General features: G+C 43.3%; 1 protein-coding gene across 1 annotated transcript in view; it reads left to right on the forward strand.

Annotated features, from left to right (window-relative positions):
• Positions 1-4,117: 4,117 nt before the first annotated feature.
• Positions 4,118-17,414, forward strand: part of LOC108892093 (G patch domain-containing protein 8) — a 31,400-nt gene continuing 18,103 nt past the window's right edge. The window contains exons 1-2 of the mRNA XM_051075774.1: positions 4,118-4,149; positions 4,396-4,630. Of these exons, the coding sequence (XP_050931731.1) occupies positions 4,118-4,149; positions 4,396-4,630 (267 nt within the window). The remainder of the gene's footprint in view (positions 4,150-4,395; positions 4,631-17,414) is intronic.

Consider the following 17,414-nt stretch of genomic DNA (forward strand, 5'->3'; position numbering starts at 1 on the left):
AGAGAAGGCATAAAGGCAACGTTTCCATAACTGACACAGGACACATGCAAGCTCCTGTATTTGTTCATACATGTATGCATAGGTGTGTGTGAGTGGACATGAGCATGCTGATGATTTCTCCACCCAGACAGCTTTACTGTCATTAGGGAGCTGTGCTGATATGATCTGTGGAGCCGGTGGCTGCAGGAGGAAATTGCAGCAGTGGGGTGATGTTAGAGTTTAGACTGCAGAACAGCGGGGAACCAACAAACTGATAATGCCGGCCATTGGGACAGATCAACATCAGTACAGTGTAAACAGCCACACACTTACACACACGTACAAACACACACTGTTGAACCTCGGGGTCACAATGAACTGGCAAAAGATCCTGAACAGCTTAGCAGAGAGCAAAAAACTGAAGAGAGTGGAGTCTGGGTGAGCGGAGGAAAACTGCTGTAATCGTGTAAGAGTGTGCAGACTGACACCCTCATGCAAAAATATATGATCAGCACACATCAAAGTCATAGACAGCATTTTAGAAATATTTAAATCATCAGTCCAAGAATCTCCTCCTCCAAAAAAGCTTGACCAGACGCCTGAATTTAAGTCTTGAAAACATTTTGATAACTTGGATTTTTAACATTTGTTCAGAGAATTTGTTTTTGTATAATTGCATGTGAATTTTATTTCCCCAAAATGGAGGTCTCTGTCCTCTGTCCTGTCTCTGTCCTGTGATTATGTATTACCAACTGTCCTGTTTTCAGCTTCATTATTATGCATTTTCAGAAAATTCAATGGATTTTTTAAAGGCTTAGCCTAAGAGGTAGGAGAATATTATAATCATAGAATTTGTCTGAAAGATTCAAAACCACAGTCAATCCACAGCTTTCACTGAATTTATCTATTTATTTAACTGGCTTAAAATGGGCCAAATTTGAATTGATTTAGTCAAAATGTATTGGAAGCAGCCTGTAAATTATCAATATAACATAAACCTCAATACTAAGTAGAGTACTGCACACAAACATAAAAATATATGAATATAAAATGTTATCCAGGTAGAAACTTCTTATAGACCTCTCCTTTTAAATCCATGCCAATTACACAGAGATAAAGAATATGATGGTTTAATTAATTCTTAAGCCTTGAGATTACTTAGATGTGAAATGTGCAATAAGCTGGTAACTTAATATCTGAAAAATGTCACTGAATTTTGGTATACTACAGCAGTCTACGAAACAAGAAGTCCTAATTTTAAGCTTTGTTTTGGGGGGATTTTTGAGAAAGAACTCACTCCATAAAGAAATCCAAGGTTACATCTCTATCTCAAAATAATCGTTTTTCTCATTCCTTATTATGTTGACTCAGTCTCGGGAATCAGACCTGTTTAAAAACCAGGGGTGGGTTGTTGAGGTCACCTCACAAGAACCAAAATAAATTGCATGGCTTAAAGATTATGTAAGAACAGACACAGACAAACACACACAGAGGCAAATGTTTTCATGCTGTAAACACTTTCCTGGTCATTTGATGCACTCTGACGTGTTTTCTCCCTCTCTATATGTTCCTCTCTGTCTCACAACATCACACAGAGCCTTGCAGTACGCAATACACTCTGACTCCATCACTCTGATCTCCTGAGACACCAGAGGGTAACCATACTGGTGTTTGTGCCTGCTCTTAAATGCATATGAGTGTGCTTCTTTGCGTCATAGAGGAGGAAAGCAAAGGCCCATTACAACAGACCCATATATGAGTATGGTACAGACCGACAGACCCATGCTCCATTCTTTCTGTGTCTACTGTAACTGGGAACTGTAGAGTCCCCAGGGAACAAACCTCTCATGTAGGAGAGCATGCAGATAAAAACAGCACCATCACACACTCTCTCAGTCATAACAGATCAAAACCAAAAAGCAACTTTGAATAGCACAGCTCTGAGGCCCAGTTCATGCGGTGATGCAGGCAGCTACAAAGGGCTGTGCTTTGGGGGGGCTGAGAGGTGGCACGGACCTGGCCTGAAGGACTGGACAGAAACTCAGTTAAGTGTAGGAAAATGCTATGGAATGGCAGAATGAGTAGGCTGCAGAGGAGCAACAGTTTGACAAAGAGTAGGAGGTTGCTGAGAATAATATGTTTGCAAAGTACAAGGATCAGTCACGTTTTGTATTTGAAGTGCTTGGAAGTTCAATTGCCTCAGAAAGAGTGATAGAAGCCTTAAAGTTTTTTTTTTCAAGGTGTCCTTTGGGTGTTTGCTGAATAAAAGATGTAATAAAAAAGAAAGTTGTGTTGAGGTTCCTTTTTTCATGTGCATCAAAACAACAGCAGCACTTTGGTTTTCCGTTATTTTGAGTTTGTCACTGGAGGGTGATATTTAAAGCTGGATTTATAGCAGCACTGAATCTAAAGACTGTTGACGTGGGAGGGTAAGCAGCCTAAAAGAGTCGTTTATTTTTTGTTGAGACCTACTTCATCTTCACAAGAAGTGACAGGTGTCCTGCCTTAAATTTAGCTTGAACTTGATATGGGGGGTGGGGTGGTGGGGATGAAAGTTTTACTAACGTGAAGGATATATTTCTTCGTGGCTGCATACATCAAGATAGAAGGAGCAAAAGCAAAGTGAACCCGCGCTGTGATTTGTCCTCCTGCGTCCTTCTACTTTATGTTTACCTCTAAAAAAAAAAAAGAAAGAAAGAAAGAAAAGAAAAGAAAAACTGAGCTGTCTGTGGCGTTCTGTTTCGACGCCGAGCACAAAAGAGCGCACTAATCCCGGGTTGAATATGCATGACGCGCCGTGCAGTGCTGTGGAGCCTGCTCGCAGTTTTAATAGTTTCAGCACCGCGTTGGTGAACAGCGCCATGCACGCCGCTGAGACGGACTGAGGTCTCAGCTGCAGCTGGTTCCGAATCGCTCTTTGACGGAACCCGGCGCACAGTTTGACAGACTGACATGATACCGAGACCTTGTAAAAGCATTGAGCTTTTACTTTGATGCCCTCGTGAGAAAAAGAAAAAAAAAAGACGGAGAGGGAGAGGGGTGAGGATGGACCAGAGGACACGAGAGAGAGAGAGAGAGAGAGAGAGAGAGAGAGGCATATTGTCGGTTGCTCTCCGGCAGACATCGTTAAGTCATGGGCTGCACAATGACACATACAATGCAAATTAACTTTAATCCCCTTTCCTTTTTAAAAAAAAACGATGAGAAAATGGAAGCAGACTGAAAGGAAATAGGAATGGGGGAGACGGAGTGGGTGTGTGGGAGGTGGAGGGGGTGAGGAGAGGTGAGGGGGGGGGGGGGGTACGGCACTTCAATTCGGAGTTACTCAAGCACAGCGTGGACAGAAGTGATCCTCCCTATCCAGCCACCCCCCCCCCGCCACACACACACGCGCATGGACACGGGCTGCATATTATAGGGTACAGCAGACAGGAATCCGGTCCGGTGCAGCCCCCGAGAAGAGAGGCAGACACACACATACACACAGTGAGAGAGAGAGAGAGAGAGAGAGAGAGAGAGAGAGAGAGGTTGAGGAAAAGAGGGGGGGGGGAGTGAGTGAATTGTGTTTCCTTCTTGAGAAAGAGTCTGAACCACTTCAGGCTGCCCGCGCTGGAGCCCGGTAATAACAACTACAGGACCGCTCTGGATGGATTCACCGTCTCTCCCCTCTCTCGCACCGCGGACGGGCGATTTTAAAAATCCGGTGCCAATCTATAGAGAGCAAACAGAGCGGGGTGAGGGAGGGGGGAGGGTTGGGGGAGAAAAACAGGGTCAAATGTTTTCCCCTTTCTTTCCTCTTCGACGTGCGTGAAACGGAGGCGCACCTGCCAGAGTGTCTGCTCCCCTTTTCTTTACTGAGAACCCCAGTTAGGCTGCTGCTGCTGCTGCTGCTGCTTGGCTGAGGCTACGTACACTTTTACAGACTGGAACAGTGGACTGAGAAAAAAGAGAGAAAAAGGGAGAGAGAGAGTAGGGGTGAGCGAGAGAGAGGGTGGACTGGAGAGAGTGGGAGAGTGTGTGTGTGTGTGTGTGAAAGAGAGAGAGAGAGAGAGAGAGAGGCAGGGACTGGATGGATTCCTCTCTTCCTTTGGCACTCCACAGGCGCTCATTCATTTATTTCAGCCCGACCGACGACAGCATGCCAAGCGCAGACTCCAGCGGCGGAGCTCGGTCAGTATAACATCCCTGTCTCTCGGTCTATCGCTCATTCTGTCCCCGTCTGACTCTTTCTGTTTGTTGCTCTCTCTCATTCACGCACGTGCACACACACACACACACACACACACACACACACACACACACATACATCAAATCAAATCAGGTATAGTCGTATCCCTCATCTTTCCTCTTCATATGCAGGCAGAGACTTCAGGACAGAGGACAGAAGTGAGACGTCCTCCGACGCGCTCTCTCACCTTGCACAAGCATCCGACTTTTGCGCGTCCTCCGGGACACCGCCGACCCCAACAAGAAAATCGACGCTGAGGAAACTCGCTCCATGGGCCCCAAACCTCGCGAGGGCCCCGGGATGGCGTGCAGCGCGTGTTACTACCTGGTTATCAGCTCCACACACCTGAGCAATGGACACTTTCGGCGCGTCAAGGGGGTCTTCAGAGGACCTCTGTGTCCAACTGCAACCAGTGATTCACCGGTAGGAGAACATCAGATCTTGATTAGTTTGAAAGAAAGAGAGTGTAGTGTGCTTGTGTGTTTGTGGTTTTGTTTTTGTATCACCTGGTTCGAGTCCTGGTTGCTTGTAAAAGACTACATTTCAGCCAGGTGAGATCTTGTTCTTGCACTTTTTCTTGGGCCAAGTTCACGATAAAGGTCAAAGTTTGGAAATTTGTGTCATCATAGGAAGCTCTCACAATTAAAAAGTGTGTTTGTGCGTGTGTGAGATGTGTGCAGGATAGATGAGAAAACAAGAGCCGGTCAGACCCAGAGGCACTGTCATTCACAGTACTGAGGAGGTGGATCTTCTCTTTTCTTGAACCACAGAGGAAAGATTGTTTTTTGGAGCAGGGTAGAGGATGTGAATATTTTAAACAGAGGAGAAATTGGTTACCCAATCATGAAGCCGTCGTTCCTCCATGCCTCTTCCTCTCTCTCATGGCTATGGGAATTAAACGAATCAAATTGCATTAGTGCCTTCAGGAGGAGATGAGTTGCCCAGCCGAAAATAGCACTAATTACCTGGGGAGTATTTGTTGGGTGTGTGTGTGTGTGTGAGTGTGAGTGTGGGTGTGTGTGTGTGTGTCACCTGTCCAACCTAGTAGAGTAACTCCCTGACCTTTCCCTGGTGCCCATGGTTCCTTTGAGCCAACAAACTGGCATTTAGTTTCAAACTGGCTCTCAGTCTGTGTGTGTACTTGCTTACTGTGGGTGGGGGGGGTTGTGTGTGTGTGTGTGTGTGTGTGTGTGTTTGTGCACTTGCAGAGATGGAGTGTGTGAAAGAAAGGGAGAGAGGGAGCAAGAGAGAAAGACAAGGCATAGAGAGAGAAGTAAAGAAAATGACAGTACATGTAAATATGTACATGATATTTTGGACTGTGTGTGTGTGAGGGTGCATGAGCTGCTCGGAGAGGCTCTGGTAATTACACATTATTCATGAGCTCTTAATGTGAGACGAGACAAACTGGCGGAGCTGATGACAAGTTTGATGAGAAAGGAGGAAAGGAGCAGCTGGTATGTGTGTGTCTGTGTGAGAGTGTATGTGTGTGCGTGCGTGTGTGTTCATGCTCAAGTCATTACCAGTCTGTCATGTTCGGCCCGCGCTCACTATGTGATGGGAATGAGCGAATAGTGTTGAGGAGACACAGCCAGAGATGTTGCAAAGAGTGATATTCACAAATGTGGTTGCAAACTTTTGCACTCACTCACACACACACACACAAATTATTTCCAGATGCTAAATGACTACAAATTAGGTATCCCCTTTAAATTTGATAATTTGATTCATCTGTCTCAGAGCTCATTCATCTCCTTGTAGAATTATCAAATGCTCATTTTTCTTTGCCTTTGCAACAAGTTTGATTTTGTCTCAGAAACAGGCTTACTTTCTCAGAAGAGGTCTAATTTGGATGCACTTCAACCAGGCTGAGATTTTCAGACTGATGAAGGCATTTTTTCCACTTCTCAGTCAGCTGCTAATGTCTTTCATAACATGCTAAAATGTTATGAAAATAAATTTGAAGATACTTGACCCTTGTTTGGCACATTGCAATGTACCACATCTTTTCTTTTTTAGTCAAACTAACAGGAGTTATAGGGACAAGTATCAAAACACAGTATTTTCTGAGCACCGACTGAAATCTGTTTGCAGCATCAAGTATGGAGAATGTATGTATCTAAAGTTGCCAACAAATTAGTTGAATAATGAATTATTTTATCAAGCAAACATTTCCACTCAGATCTGAGTGTTTTATGCTTTTCTGTATTATTTCGTTCTAACCTCAACATCTATTACTTGATGACTCTGATTTAAAGACATCGCCCTAGATTCTGGGAGATTGTAGCATTATATATAATTAATGAATTAATCTAAAAAAAATTAGGAAGTTTAATCAATAATGAAAAGAATCATTTGTTGCAGCTCTGATAAAATGCTTGGTAAGAGTTTTAGATTTGATTAGTTGTTAGATATTTACAGATTTGAATTAGGAATCAGCACTTCACAATATTTTATATAGCAGAGCAAAGCTTTTCTTTTTAACTCTCAGCTAGCAATTTGACATATTTTGTTACAAAAAGATTTGAAACATGTTCATATTCCCCAGAGTAAGCTTTTGAAAAAGTGCTGTGTTGGTATCAGTACCAAAACTCAAATATCCTACTGACCATTTTTTAAATGGTCCTTGGTTTGTATAGAATGTAGTAAAGCTATTAAGAGCACAGCCTGGTCTTTCTTGTTAATTCACTCAAGTGCTTGTGAAATATTGTAATACTGCGTTTACAGAGAGCCAGCATGCACAATAACAGGACCCTGAAATGTAAGAGGCTAAATGGAATTGAGAGACTGCTAATTTTCTTGATGATATCTCTGAAAAAGGCCTGTCATTAAACAGTTGAATTGTCAAATCCAACAGTTAAATTAGATCTGGCATTGAAAATTAAGTCTGCAGAGCCCTATCACAAATCCAACACTCTATACAACATCTGCTAAAAGTGGAAATGGCATCAAAGAAAACCATTCAAGCAAATGACATGAGCAGCAGTGGCTTAGAAGTTGTCTTTCAACAGGAATATATAGACTTCACCTGGCTGGAGGCTTCAGATCTCATCAACTTCAGGGTCTTACAGGTACATATGTTACATATTATTCTCTGCAAGCCGGATACTCACAGTAATAGGTGTCATTCAAGGAAGGAAGGACATACTTTACCTCCAAGGCCAAACTAATGCAGATAAATGTACATGTGGAAAGTTTTCAGTGTTGGAAAATGCTGGCTAAGTGGGAATGGAGGCTGAAAAAAGAAGAAGATGTGCTTTCAGATTTATCCATATTAGTTCAGACGTGGGCCAATTTATGGGCCTGTCAGCATGATAAACAGGCTGTACTTGTTGGCCAAGTAGTTCAAAAGTGACCTCTTGTGTTAGGTGAGACATAGTCCTCCAGCCAGAGCGAGTGAGTTTTAACTCGCCTCTTCAAGACTGTTAGATATGCTGAGCAGCATCTTTTGCTCCCTGTCCATCCCATTGTAGAGGATGCCATTCCAGCCAGCACAACAGCTACAGTAGCAGCTGCTCTTTGATTTGGCTTAGATCAGTGGAGTACAAAGGATTTTACAACTGGGATTTGTCAGGGGTAACTTCTTGCGTCTTCACTTTGATAAGGCATTGCAGCATTAAGAAAACACTGTGCGCCTGCAAGTGGTGAAGACACGCTGTCTCGACACACGGCCCCCTTCTTCCTCCACAACAACAAATCCTCTCATGTTTGTTAAGACTTCTCTGTTTTTGTTGTTTAGTTAGCCTCCCTGTGGAGCACTGCAGTATGTCTAGATTAGGATTTTGCTCATTACTACTTTATCACCACTAATTAGTCATTGTGATAGGTCTCTCGGACGTGTCTAAATTTTGGTTCCCGTATGTATATTAGTGCTTAATCATCACTGGTGAGTCATTCTTCAAACTCTCATTAACACTTCAAAGATTTTTTGTTCTTGGTGTCAGCATGGAGGGAGGATAGGAGGAGAGAGGGAGCAACAGAGAGGTGTGTGTACAAAGAAGACGGATACAGCCATAATGCATCTTTCAAATCAAACAGATCCAAACGGATACACCTTCTATTTCTTTTCCTGCCTCTTGTCCGAAAATCCTCCAATCCCCTTCCCTCAGTCTCCCCATTTCCTTTTTGAATACCTCCCTCTGTAGAGTATTACAGCTTTGTGTGTGTGTGTGTGTGTGTGCATACTTAGCTGCTCATCCACTGAAGACCACTTTGATGTATATTTCACTGCCGTTGCAGAAAACAGATGAATCCTTGGCTATACAGCACAGTGTCAAAGTGAGTGCATGCGTGAGTGTGTATGCAGATGTGACTCTACGTTTGCACCCTCGTGTTTTTCACAGATTCCGCAGGGAGCTGAACAGTGTTTATGTAAATGAGGTGGCATTTAAACATATGCCCCGAACAATTATCTTGAAACAACTATTTAGCTGCACAAAAACACGGCCGTGTTCCGAGTGAGTCAAGTACTTAGCTACAAATATTAAGCCATCATGAGGGGACAGAGGTGAGATGAGCCAACTGCCTTGCCATTTGGCGCGCCAGTTTGCTCATGGGCGTAAACACGACACCCAGGAATCTCTGTGCACTTTTAATGATGATCGTAATAACAAGTGATACAAGCTTAGTTTCAAAGAACTCCCAGGGGACGATCAAGCTGGTAATATCATCTTGACATTTATGAAGTTCAACAAATGTCAGAAAGAAAGAGATTAGTTAAATGCAAGTGTAAGATAAAAATTAAAAAAAAAAAAAAAAACAGTTTGCAGTACAAGTTTAAAAGCAGCTGTTGTGTTGCTGAGTTGTGTGTCACCAGAAAAGCTATTTAAGAGTCAGGACCCCTGATGCCGCAGTCACTCACATTTATAAAGTCTAATGTTAATTCACACAAAATACACACACACACACACACACACACACACACACACACACCAGCTAAGCCATCAGGCTCCTGGTGGAGCAGTTTGAGAGTGAGCAGGTGAGCACTGCTGAATACTAAAGTCCTGTATGACTGGACCATTCCTGCTGACCGCTGCAAAGTGCTCCCACTGATCACCGCTAATGTCCTCCATCACAGTTTACACTCAACACTCCGCAGAGAGTGTGTGCGTGCGAGTGTGTGTGTTGGGGAGAAAGGTGGATAATTGGGACAGATGGGTGAGATAGGATGAGGAGAAAGAGAAGGGAGAGGGGGAGAGCCAGATAGTTGGCATCGATTTTAACACTCTCTCAAGCCTTTATTGACATTTCATTTAGCTAATGAATTCATTAGTGCTTCATAGCATAATAACCTCTACTTGATAACCAGGATGGTTCCCCGGAGGAAATGCGCTGTCTTTACTCTGTTGTCTCAGTATTTTCTGACTTTGCCAAACTCGCTCTCAGCTTTCTTTGATTTCTTTTTTTTTTTTTATCTTCCACCCTTGTGTCTTTTTCTTTTACCCAGCAAGTTTCCTCTCTGTTTGTTTGCGCTGCATTGTGTAACTTGTAAATGAACCCGCTAGTTGAGGTGACATAACCTGCCAGTCTCTCGACAACAGCGCAGCACGCCCTCAGGAATGATAGAGAAGAAGAGGAAGGATGCAAGATGTACGAAGCGCATCTCTCCACCTATGTATAGGTGTCTTTGTGCCTCTGCTCGAGTGTGCTCGCTGGCTTTGTGACACTTGTTCACCTCTGAGATGGAAATATTCCTTTTTCAATTTGTTGACGACTGATTCACTCTTTATTCGTGTCTGTTTGATTTGCTGTATGCTGGAAACACAAGTGTACACAGAAACACACATGCCACATCCTTGACTTGTATGAATGGAACAAAGATTTAAACTTATAAAAAAGCATTTTTCATTGCATGCAGGATGATCTTTCACCCACAGGACTTGTGTATGTACACATTTACAACCCCCATTTCAACTAAAAGTCTTGTCTGACATTAGAATCGTGACTTGGAAGTATTTTTTATTTTTGTGTGCGTGTGTGTGTGTTTGAGTTTGTTGTCTGAGAGGTAAAATCTGCTTCTGTGGCATAACAGTAAGGACATTAGTGGGGCTGAGTTGATCTCTGTGAGCTCTGTGTGGGTGTGTGTGAGCATGTTCAGAGGGTATAGTGTGGGCTGAGAGAGTTTTGTAAAAGTTTGTCTGTTAATACACAAATAGCTTCTGTTGATTTAAAATTCTTATCATAAAATTTGCAAAGATCTTTAAAGTGTAGATTCAGATGTTAGATGCATGTTGTGAGTGACACACGAGATATCATGTGTGCACACACACACACAGGCACACAGCAGATGGGCAACCTCTCATTTTGTATATTACCTTGGGACAGATGTTTGTCTGTGTGGTCATTAGTGATCGCAGCATCAGATAATTACCTGGAGACACACCAGCACATAAACACACACACTCACATACAATTAGTGAGTATTTGATAATTACGCGATGTTTGATGAACCATCTGGAACACCAGCTCAGGTAGATACGCTCAAAACAAAATTGTAGAGCACAAAAACCTCAAATCATGGCTATCATTGCCCAAGTCCTTGATAAAACATGAATAGCAAGATGGCAGGTGAGAGATGAAGAGATGAAAGCATTTTTGTTTCACAGTCATTAGGATGTCATGTTTCATTCGAGGTTTGGTCTCATCCTCTTTTATTTTGCTGGAGTGATTTTCCCCCACAGTCTGAACTCTGCATCCTCTGTCTCTGCCTTTTTTCTTTTTTTCCCCCCTCAAATGATCATTTGCCTCTGCCTTCTGTCTCTTCCTCCATCCATTTCTCTTGCCAATACTTTTGCTCTCATCCCCGTCTCCCTGACACTCCTCTTATCTCCTTCTCCTATTGCTTTTCGTCTCATCTCTCCAGCCCATTCATTTTTTAGCAGGTCAAAGGTTCAGCTGCTTAGGCCTTTGAATCTTAGTGCATGGGTGCTGCTGTGCGTGTTGTTTGTGTGCCTATGTGTGTACAGTATGCCTATATGGGAGTTTTTTGTGTGTAGGCGAGTAATATTGCAGTAGCAATATTGCTGAAAGATCCTTGAAGGAATGAAAGAAAAGAGAGCGCGTGCTTTATTTGATGGTCAGATTTTTCTCTTTTTCAATAACCTTCACGTTACTTTGAGACTCGACTTCTTATTCTTCCATTCTACCTGGAACAGATGTACAGATACAATTATAGCACCATTAACTTGGCATGCATATGTGCCTGAGTGCATATGTGGGTGTGCATGTTACACACATTTGCACCTGTGTGCATGAATGCCTGCGTGTGTGTGTGTGTGTCTCAACCACTGACATGAAGGCCAGGGTTAAGAGCAGCTCAGACAAATTAATTATCTGTTCTCTGGAGGAGAGCGATGACTCACTGAAAGAGAGGCTGTGAACCAGCAGCTCCTGGTTGAGCAGAAGCCCAGGAATTACTCCGAGCCCTAGCAGAAACCTAGGCACTTCCCTTCCGAATAAAGCAACTTGGATTTCATCCTCAGCTTGATCTTCAGATCATATTTTCTTTCGACTTTTCATGTGCATAAGACCGATTTATAAAAATAACTGAAACTGAAAGAAGTCGAGCAGGCACTTTGCATTTATAGATCAAAGTGGCAGAGGAATTTTAATGCATATGAACAAGTTTCACTTCCCTGAAATCGTTGACATAAGATCAAGGCTTTCATGTTTTGCATTGCTGTGCCTTTGCACAGAATAGGCTGTTGGGGGGCATGCTGCACCAATACATTCACACAGAGCAGTTTAAGTTGCAGCCTGAATGAGAGACAGAAATATTATACAATGTATATATGCACTGTTAAGTTGTATGTTAAATTTTTCATTTGTGGATATACTCTTATGTTGTAATGGCAATTTCAAAATGACATTTCGCTCTGTAAATACTGTGATGCCAGTGGAAAATAAAATCCAACTTGAATGTAAGCATTTTTTTTACCAGTGCAGTTATGTTGAATCTCGAGGTGAGGCTCATATGTTTCTGCTGTCTCAGCCACCCCTGACCTTCCACCTCTCCCCTTTGACCTCTGACAGGCAGCCCTGGGGAAAAATAAGCAGTGAAAAAGGTCAGGGTTAGGGTCAAGGATTCAGAGGGATGAACAGGACATTATTGAGCTATTACTTTATTAAATGTCATTGTAGCTAGGAGTATACTGCTTGTATGTGTGCACTGTGTATTTGTGTATTGTACAGCTGAATGCATTTGTACATTCAGACATACAATGAGGACAACAGAAAAAACACCAAGAGCATGAGCGGGTCAAAAAAGCATGTAGTATTATAATAACATTGTGTATGCTCTCATGTGTGTTCATTCTGGTGCGCGCTCATGTTTATGTATCCGAGCAGATAGGACCTACTAGGACATTCTGATAGCGCAGGGTCGGTCATGCATCAGTAACAATGCATCAAATTATATCAGACTTACCTCCACCAGCAGCGTGAGCCATGATGCAGACACTAATAATTCATGCCGTTTGCTTCAACCAGCCTTCACATCAGCCGTGATGGAGAGAACAACCCACCGCAATTATCATGAGCAGCAGCATTCCTGTGTTTAGCAGATTGGAGATGCCAGGCTCTCAGCTTAGCGCTGTACAGAAATGTCCTGGCTGCTTGCTGCCAGGATGGCAGGATCACAGTGGTCTGCAAGCAGCCTCCAGCTACCAGGCCTTGGCTACCTCCTTTATATGGGCAGGGTGCCTGTTTCCTCTGTCTGTTTGTGTATGTATGTTTGGTGTGATTGTTGTTTGTGTGTTTCTGCATGAGTCTGCTGTGGGGCCTCCTTACCCTTGCTGTGAGGTATATTCTTACCCTGTGGTATGGGATTAGTCACAACACTGAATGGGAAGACATGGGAACAGCAGGAGAGGAGAGGAGAGGAGAAGAGGGAAAACCCCACAAAGATGAGAAGAAATGTGTGGGTGGACTGTGTGTGTGTGTGTTTGTGTGTGTGTGTGCCTGCATGTCATGGGTATTCATCAATTTCCCTAAGATTCTCCACTTTTCCTCTGCCATAAAACCCAGAGGCAAGAAGTAAACACAAACTCTGTAAGATCTGCTTCTCTCTCTGCCTCTTTTTGTTTCTTTCTCTGTCACTCCACTAGTTTCACTTTATTCTCTCCACATGTAAAGTTCTCTATGCATTTGTGTGTGTGTGTGTGTGTGTGTGTGTCTGTTTGGATTACATACGCAAAACACATCTGTCGTCTAGTAAAGGGAAACAAATGCACTGTGAGGTCCAGAGGATGTGGAGTATGTTGTCTTTCATCTCTGAGTGTGCAGGTGTGGAGCACTTGTCGTGAACAGTGTGAGCCCCATTTTATTCTGTGCATTCGCAGCTCGAGTTAACTCATCTCTTCCAGGTCTGACAGAGATGTGTGTTTTTGAACAAGCTTTGAAAAAAGAAAAAGAAAAAAAAAGTATGAGCCGTGCACATCACAAAGCAAGCCAAAATGTGTGAACTTTGTGCATGTGACTGTATGTGGGTGTGTGTTTGTGTTTATGTGCGAGCGTGTGAAAAATAGCAGCATGTGATTTATGTAAATGAGTGTCACCGGCCGAGGAGGAGGCAGAATTCCCAGGCCTGATGAGTGGCTTAATGATTCATCAGCCTGGCTGAGGCAGGCATCAATAATGGATGACAGAGTGGGTCATGCAGGATTGCTCGCCCCTTGATTAAAGTGCTCCACAGCTAAACGCCTCACTTCCTCCCTCTTCTCACCCTACCTTCTGCGAGGATAAATACAGAAATGTGCCGTACATGCACACCCCCGCACACGCGCACACACACACCTCTTCCTCAATCTCTCCATACGGCTTAATGTCATCTCACCTCTCACATGTGCTTAATAAGGTCTCATCCCTTCCTCATCTCCTCACTCTGTTTCTTCTTTGGTCTTAATCCAATCACGGCGAGTGAAAAAGGGAGAGAAAGGGGTAGAGAGAGGCAGCGAGAGAGTGAGAGAGGGGCAAAAAAGAAGATGGAAAGCGTGGGAGAAAAGAAGAGAAAGCCACAAATGAATGCTTTATGATTTGTCTGTACAGAAATGGAACCTTTCTCTCTGGAGATAAGACAGGAACATAAATGTTCATTCTCTCCCCTCCAAACACAGAGCGGAGGGAGTCGTTCTCTCTCTGTCTCTCTCTGTAAGCTGTATGTGGGTGTTGGTGTGACAGGACAAATCTCTGTCTATTAGGAGACATAAACCTCTAAACCCTGAGCTACACAGCCATACATACTAATGCAGCCATACAGAGGGCTGGATAGAAGTTGGGAATGATAGCGAGGACACACAGAGAAAGAAGGAGATGTGGAGAGCAGAGAGATGGAAGGAGGCAGAGCAGGATGTTGAAAGCAGAGAGTGTTCTGGCGGGATTTCAATCCCTGGCCAGCACAGGGTCTTAACTGCTACACAATCTTTGAGTACAGCAAAACCAGCTTTAACAAAGTTGGACTGATGTGCACCACAGAGCAAGCTCAGTGGGTTTGTGTGTGCTTGTGTGTGTGTGTGTGTGTGTCCTGTATGAGTGTGATGGTGTCGAAGCAAACAGTTCATTTTTGCTTTCACATCTGTAGTATCATTAGCCATCCATGCACTCATACTCTAATGTGCCAGAGAAAAGATCACTTACTCTTATTGGACACACTCATGGTATCCCCTGATAGCACAAATGAACTACACAGAGCGAACACACACACATACACACACACACACACACACACACACACACACACACACACACAAATGCTCACACGCGCTGGAAAGCTTCAAAAGAAGCCGCAATCATAAACGCCTGAAAGAGAGCAATCATTCCTCAGTTCACAGACAACAGCAACCCATCATTCTCACTCACCCGTCCTAGCTCCCCTCCTCTGTCTGTGGCACCGCTCGCCCACACTCCCACACACCCCCACCCCCACCCCACTCTTCCCACAGCAACCCCCCCCCCCCCCATCTGTAAGTTTTTCAGTTGGCGAGACTCAGCCGGCCGTTAAGAGTGTAGCGTGTAATCTTCGATCGTATTAATCCTGTTCTTTAAATCTGTCACTTCCCAAACTGATTACCTTCATCTTCTTAACTTGTCTCTCCCTCTAATCTGTATCATCACACTCTGACAGATTATAGTCACAGTTTGATCACTTTAACAGATAGAGACGCAATCCTCTTTGAGGCAGTCAGTCACCAGCCTTGTCTGGATGGATAGAAATGTGATAGACAGCACATGAGTGTGCAATACGTGTGTTTGCTGTGTGTGCGTACTTGTGCCAAGTTAACTATGCTGTATATCCATTTAACCATGCAGGGTTTTCAGTTGTGTCTGTTATCTAAATGTCAAGAGTGTATGGTCCATATAATTCCTTTTTTTTCTTGCCAGCTGGGAGAGGAGAGCATTTAATACTGGAGATGACATTTAGCAAGAGAGAAGAGAGAGGCCTGATAGGCACACAGATGGAGGGACACATAACTGACAAGTGCTTAATGCATGAGAGGAAAACAGATACGGGAGAGAAACTGTGGGAAACTCCAAAAATATTATTAAAAGACTACAATAAAAAAAGGACCTGAAATAAAGGAGAGGTGGGGTGATGAAAGAGGAGAATGGATAAAAGATGATAATATCTCACCAATCTATCCATCTAAGGCTCTTCTTATGTCATTTTCACCCCTGAGTGCAACTGTGGAGGAAGCATCAAAGAGAAAACAAGAGGTGCAAGAAAAACAGGCTGCATACAAACTATACTTACAGTATATGCGTGTATCTATATGTAGTAATTGCAGATACAAAGAGTAAAGTTCACATCACCATGCTTTATACCTGCCATCTTTTGTCTCCCCGTAATTGGTTTATGATGTTCTCCTTAATGTGCACTGAGGAAAGGGGAAGAAACCTACTCCTTTTAGAGGAACAAATGCAAATCCCTGAAGAGCACACTGAGTGAGTGGTAGGATCATAAAAATACATTAAAAGACACAGAGGAGGCCACAGTTTGTAGAACGCCAGGGTATTTTAGGAATTTGCATGCACGCTTTCATGCATTTGTGCCTCTGCCTTGATCCCACCCAACACAAATTTTATCCACAAAACGGCTGAAAAAGAAACTATGGGTCATGTTTGTCCAAGAGAAGAAAATGTCTCAAGATGTCCTTTGCTTTTTTTCCCATCTTTCTTTTTTTTTAGTCTGTAAGCTATGCCCTGCCCTGGTGAATCAGTTTAACTTGTCCTGCACGAGCCAGAGGCTGAGCTCACATTATATTCAGGATGGCACACACACGGAGAGATTGAGAGAAGAAGGGGGAAGATGTTGAGAGGTGGGCAGATTTTAAATGTGGCACCGAATAAGATTGATCAGTGATACAGAGCGTGAACAACTCCGTGAAAACAAGGGAGCCCTGTTGAATGGGGAGGAGAAATAGAGAAAGATAGAGAGAATGAAGGCAGGGAGGGGGGTGGCTGGGTGGATGGATCAGTGGAGGGGCTCTCTGGCCTTGCATTGTGATGGACAGGGAATTAAATTTTGATCTGTCGCTGAGTGATCGTTTGGTTGGGCCTTGTGACTAATCACAGATTTATGACTCCAACAGGAGAGTGCTGTGATTTGTCCACGCCACAGGCTCCCTACTGTAGCCACAGACGAAAAACAGTACAGTTGTTTTGAGGCTTTTGAACGCGCCTTCTTTAATATTTCAATGCAGCATATCACACATTACATATTGAGTCAGGATTCCATCCTGCAGCTCTCTTTTTTTATAGACAAGTTTATGTCTTAGAAATCTATCAGTGGCATCGACAGCTACAGATGAATTCAGAGCAGATTTATTTGTAGTAGTAAAACAGAGTTAACCTACTGTAAACAGAGCATGAAAGCAGCACTTATTGTGCACTAAGTATTTAGACAGTGACATATTTTCTGTGGGTTTTTTATGTACTGGCTATTAGAGTTGGAATAAAGACTATGACTACAAAGGTTAAAGTGCTGCTCTTTCAGCCTTAAGTGTTGCTGAGTGTATTTATATTCAAACTGAGTGGGCAGTGTAAACATGCAGAGGTCCATTAGATAAACAATCAGTTTTTTTGGACAGTGCAGCAGAGATCAGTGATCCTAAACATACTGACAAGGCAACCAAGATGTTTTTATTATAATGTTCTTGACTGCTCAAGTCAGTCATCTGGCCTCAGTCCAACTGAACATCTGTTTCATTGCTGA

The sequence above is a fragment of the Lates calcarifer genome, linkage group LG15, assembly GCF_001640805.2.
Source record: "Lates calcarifer isolate ASB-BC8 linkage group LG15, TLL_Latcal_v3, whole genome shotgun sequence".
In the NCBI taxonomy this organism is placed as follows: domain Eukaryota; kingdom Metazoa; phylum Chordata; class Actinopteri; family Centropomidae; genus Lates; species Lates calcarifer.